General features: G+C 31.7%; 1 protein-coding gene across 1 annotated transcript in view; it reads right to left on the minus strand.

Moving 5' to 3' along the window:
- Window positions 1–342: 342 nt before the first annotated feature.
- The window catches only part of NTS (neurotensin), a 14,412-nt gene continuing 8,706 nt past the window's right edge, over window positions 343–6,048 (minus strand). Inside the window, exons 3-4 of the mRNA XM_004389263.1 lie at window positions 3,087–3,311; window positions 343–684 (exon numbers count right to left, since the gene is read on the minus strand). Coding sequence (XP_004389320.1) covers window positions 532–684; window positions 3,087–3,311 — 378 coding nt within the window. The 3' untranslated portion in view covers window positions 343–531. The remainder of the gene's footprint in view (window positions 685–3,086; window positions 3,312–6,048) is intronic.

Raw genomic sequence — 6,048 nt, forward strand, 5'->3', positions numbered from 1 at the left:
TTAAGTTGAAGATCATTCATTAAAAGAAGCATAATTAACAATAGTTCTTATTACTATCCCCATATCTGAGAGAGTCACAATGAGTGAATTTTGGAAGAGAGAATGCATTTTTCTCAATTTAGTAAAGCGTTCAGTCAAGTAATTAGAAATGGTATTACTTCGCTTTTGGTTAGTAATATGTAGGCTAGACTTTGTTGTATAACTTTGTTATAATCTCTTATTATTTGGTAAAAATGTCAAACATTTTAAACTGTTTAAGACACCCGTAAAGAGCTTTGCAAAATGGCAAAACATACTGTGAGTTAATTAATATATACTGCAGTTATACACAACATATCATGCTCAAGATGTAGATTTATTTGAAAACATTCAGTCCAATTCATATTAATGCAGAAAAATCACATCCAATAAAGCACAATTGTAGAAGAGGCAAAGTAACTGTGTTGTGTCACATTTTCACACAAATATAATTTGATATTCACTCAAAAGATCATAAATCACAATCACAAGTAAATAAAATATTTACTGCTCTCAGTAGTAGTAAGAACTTCTTTTGAGTATGTAAGGTCTTCTTGGTTTATTCTCATACAGCTGCCGTTTCAGAATGTAGGGAATTTTTCTCTTTATAACTTCTTCCTTCTCATTTTTGTCATTTCCAGCATCAAGAACATCATCCTGAATTAACTGCAAGGTAGAATATAAATGAATCTTATATGCCCAAAATCTTAAGTTTCAGAGCATTTTTCTACATTTTTTTATTTGACATTCTGACAACAAAACATAGGTAGAGCGAATATATGAGGTTAAAAGATATTGTTTTGTAGAAGGATACATGGCTAGCAAGTGGTTGAGATAGGATTAGAACATGATCTTTCTGTTCAGTGGCTTCCTAATTCCCTAAGCTAGTCCCTCCTCCTTTTTTTTTTATTTCTATATACTGCGAAGATTATACTTCTTCCTCCAAATGAAATAACGCACCAAATACACCTTGGAGTATTTTGCAGGCTTCAACTTAGGTTGGAGAATCCAAAATCGTATGGAAACATATGGTAAATTATAACAACTCTACAGTTTTGAATCTAGTAAACCAAGTTTGGCTGAAAACACAAACAGGATCCTATATTCAGTTAAGTCAATTATTAACTTGACTTGAAGGCCATCTCAATTCTCAATCACAGAGAGAGAAATGCCTAATCTCCCTAATTTACTCAGTTGTAGAAATCAAGCACGTGCAAAATCTTGGTTTAAATAGTAAAGATCTCTTTAGGTGGTAGCAGTTAACAAATTCCTGTAATAATTAAAAACAAGTTCAGATCGAATAACTCAAGGAGTTGATCTCCATGTAGAATCTTGCCAATATCCTTTTAAATATACCCCATTGTAAAATTATGAACTTTTTTTTCTGATAATACTGTTGTGATTCAAAATTTTCAACTAGTATAAAATATTTAAGCATTATTTCCAGAGTTTTACACATAATTTACATGGAAATTTTTTTTTAATGCCCAAAGTCATATTTGTGGTTTCTTTATAAACTTTGGGGGTCACTATAATACTAACAGGAGGCTGAATAAGTTTGAAATTTTAATGCTTTAAATCATATCACCAAGTACTTTATTTCAACCCACAGCTATTCACTTTCAGAGAAGGAAAACAGCTACTGTCAGAAAAAGCTAGTTTCTTAATCTTTAGCTTCTCTGCACATAGTCTGTAATTACTTGTACTATGCTTTGAATAATATTATCATTTCATTTTGAATCTCTCAATAACATTTAATATATCAAAAGTTCCAATCTTACATACACTTGCTTTGTCTGTGTAATGGTTTGTTAAGGTTTTTTTAGGTGTTCATTTGTTTGTTCATTTCTGGATAAATAGCACATGATTGGCACTTCCCTGTGTCAAAATTTGTATTTTTAAACTTCTATTGACCTAACCAATATTTAAAAGACAAAATCATTTAGCTGTGACTGGAATTAAAGGATAAATAGTCCAGCAAGTAAAATTAAAATTGGCCTTTTTGGCTTTTCATTTTGAAAACATCTTTTTGTTTACAAGTTAAACACTAAACGTTCTGCTTTGCATTTCTTCTTTTCACATGGTATCTCAGTACTAGTCAGTTACAGAGACTGCTATATTTGCAGGGAAGGCACAATTTAAATTATGAATGCAAAGAGGAAAACAGTTTAAAATGTCTGTTTCAGAACACCTAAGGGCAACTGCAATTGAGATATGGGTAAATATAACTTTGGTGGCTATAGATATTCATCAGGGTAGAGGTAGAATGTTCTGAATACTTTCACTATTCTATTTATTCATAGATTTGATGCTATACATTTAGATTGTGGGAATCCAGGGGAAAGCTGTTAATTGCTTTCAAAAAACTTCTGGGTCTAAGGGGCTGGCTTTGGATATTAACAAAGAGCAAGTCACATTTCATTATTCAAGTATTTTTAAAATTTTCCAAACAAATAAACATCCTTACACGAAAGGTGGTGAATCGCTAGTGTGGTATTTAATACAACTGAGTTATCCAGTCTTTCATTATAGTTTGTATAATGGATTTGACTGTGGTGGACCTACTTGAGCAGCTAGGATGCCTGAAATAATTGACACTCAGTTGAATAGGAATAAATATATATATTTATCTGACCTTATCATTTAGGTTTTATTTGCTTAATATTTTCAAACCCAATGGAACCATTCCTGCTTATAGATGAACATACATGACTTCATGTTTCTAAGAAAACACTCTGAGCTCCTGAGATTTCTTAGACATACCACCACCACCACGAACAACAAAAAACTAAGCATGCTATCCGTTTAAGCATAGTAAAAGCATATGGATCAAATCTGCCTTAAAATATATCCCTCTTTTAAGATTGAAGAAAAATATTTTACTAAACTCCAAATATTTGAAGGACACTTTGAAGACCTGAAGGAATGTTAACCTCAACACATAGTTAATTCTTCTCCAGTATTTGTAAGTCTTCCTGTTCTGATCATTATCAGGATTTAAAAAATCAGTACAAATAAGAGCTAAACCAATACAGTCAAATTATATTCATATTTTGTTTTTGTTTTACCTCCCAGCGTTGAAAAGCCCTGCTGTGACAGATTTTTTGGAGCTGGTATATTGTCAACATTGCTTCCAAGCTAAAGCCCTCTAAAGCTGTGGGAAATTTCCTTCTTGTAATAAGCTCCTCCTCAGGAACCTCTTCTATTTCCTCATCTTGACTGTTCATGTTGTTTACAAGACTGCAAACATTTAGAAGGGTCATTTTCCAAGAGGGAACACTTGCTTTAGTGATCTAAAATATAGGAAAAACATAGACACAATTAAAATACGTGTGCTATAAATAAGAAATTTGTATTGCATTAAATCATTACATTTTAAGGTTTATTTGTTACTTTAACTTAGCTTAACAAATACAGTGTTATTAATTTAGTAATTTCATGTCACAAAGTTGAATAGTGTCAATACGTCATTTCCCTTATTTAATAGAGTATAACCAAACTATACACACACACACATAGAGTGAAACATAAATTTAAATGTTTATGTATATATCACTGATAAAATACTAAAAATGTAAAAAATGCCATTCTCCTTTCATAACATTCCAGCTTATTGTTGGTTGAGGCAGGGACTAAGATGATACTAACAGATTTGAACAATTACTATAGTGTGAGTTCACTAATATACTCCACACATTAATAGATTGTCACGGGCAGCATCACACCAAAGCACTTTATTTATTTGAAAATTATGATATTTTTTGAAATTACCATCCTTTTCTAATAATATCTTATCTGAAATCATAATTACCACAATGATCAACTTTCATACCTGCCAACAATAATCACTGAGAAAACATAAAGACATAGGAGAACTTAAATGTGAAATGATTAAGAAATATTAGCAATTTAAAGAGTATAGATCAAAGAAAACTATAAGCCTTTCCTGAAGGACATCCAAAAATATATAAATAAATAAAATAAAAGGATATGAATGAACACGGAGAGGTGATGGAAAGACAACAATAATAGCATCAGGTGTCAGTTCTCTCTGAATTACTCTTTAAATGCAATACAATCGTAAATCAATGTCCTAATTTGGGGACTATGGGGAGCCTGGAAGTTGGAGCAGGAGATCTGGCAAAACGATTATAAAGTTAATCTAGAAGGATGAATATGTGAGAATAACCAAGATGACTTTTGAAAAATAAAAAGGTAATGAGCGGTGACTTACTCTATCAGATATTAGGTTGCATTCTAAAGCTACAGTAATTAAAAGGGTGAATTAATAGAACAAGAGTAAATACATAACCCAACAAAAAATCTCACTGCCGTTGAGTCAATTCAAACTCATAGGCACCATATAGGACAGAGTAGGACTGCCCCATAGGGTTTCCAAGTCTGTAAATCTTTGCGGAAGTAGACTGCCACATCTTTCTCCCACATACAACCCAACAGAAGAGAAAATAATGACCAAAATTGATCCAATTGCGTATGGGAGTATAACACATGATAAAGTTTGCATTTCAAATCCATTGGAAGAGTTGGCTATGGGGAAACCTGGATATAGATCTAGTTATAATTCTTCCTGCTACATTACAACCAAACAATATCCAGATCAGTTAAATATGAATATAAATATGATCATGCATAAATATGTATGGAAATTTATTTAATAAACCTGCATGTTGGGAAAGATATTATTAAGTAAATGTCTAAACCAAATTCTTTAAAGAAAAAGATCACTTTAAACACATAGATGTTTAAAATATCACCATGGAAACTTAACAAATTGAACTAAATCGAATGCAAGTTATGTAGAAAAAGCTGCCACAAAATGTTAACATACTTAACACAAGGTGAGTTCTTCAATAAGAAAATGGTGAATACCATACCACAATTAAAAATAAATAAAAATAAAATTTTAAACCTTGGATAAGTGGCATGAGCAAGCAAGTCACAGAATCACTTGCCTAACAACTATGCAAAAAAATATGTGAAATGATGTTCAACTTTGCTACCATCATACTGGAAGATTTTAAAAAGAATAAGTATACTCAGTGGTAACCAGGACATAGGGAAACAGGTACTCCTCTCCTAAATATTTGTAGTTTGGTATAATCTCCCTAAACAGTGTTTGTTTTGAAAAAATGTATTAAAATTAAAGGTACTAATGTAAATTAGTGGCACGGTGGCTAAGAGCTATGGTTGCTAAAAGGTCAGCAATTTGATTCCACCAGCTGCTCCTTGGAAACTCTCTGAGGCAGTTCTACTCTGTCCTATAGGGTCTCTATGAGTTGGAATCAACTCAACGGCAATGAGTTTGGTTTGGTTTTTTAAGATGTACCTGCCCTTTGATTAAGATTTTATGCTAAGAACATGCAAACCTGTGAGTACAAATGTGGTCACTACAATGTTTTCAATAAAATTGAAATACGAGATCAACATAAATTCTAAAACTAAAGAATTGATTAAATAATCTAAATTCATTTACACCTGGAAATGGAAATATATTTATGACATTTTGAAAATTAAAACCATTCTCAAAGCTGTATTTAGATTAAAAAACTTTCTGATCCTAGTGTGTGTGTGTCTGTGTGTGCGTGTGAGTGTGTCTAGTATGTGTGTATATGTGTACAGAGAGACAGAGAGAGCACCAAAGAAATCTGGAAGGATAAGCACCAAACCTTAATAATGGTTATCTTATGGAATGTAGGATTAGGTGTAATTTTTTTCTTCTTTTTAAAATGTCTTGGATTGTCTACTTAACAAAAGAAAAACAAGACCGTAGGGATACTATTTCTGTCCTGAAAAAACAAATTACTGGTTAGATCTTGTACTTTCCTATTTTATTGAACATTTCTGATTCATTTATATTATTCTCCGTGAGCCTTTGTTTTTAGGTTATTTATGGACATAATTAGTATTGATGGTTGATTTATACCTTTATCAGTGCACAGCACATAGTAGCATCTTAATAAATATTAATAAAATAGTAGATTTACTTATTTTTATTTTAAGCTATTCACT

The sequence above is a fragment of the Trichechus manatus genome, unplaced genomic scaffold (assembly GCF_000243295.1).
Source record: "Trichechus manatus latirostris isolate Lorelei unplaced genomic scaffold, TriManLat1.0 scaffold00238, whole genome shotgun sequence".
In the NCBI taxonomy this organism is placed as follows: domain Eukaryota; kingdom Metazoa; phylum Chordata; class Mammalia; order Sirenia; family Trichechidae; genus Trichechus; species Trichechus manatus.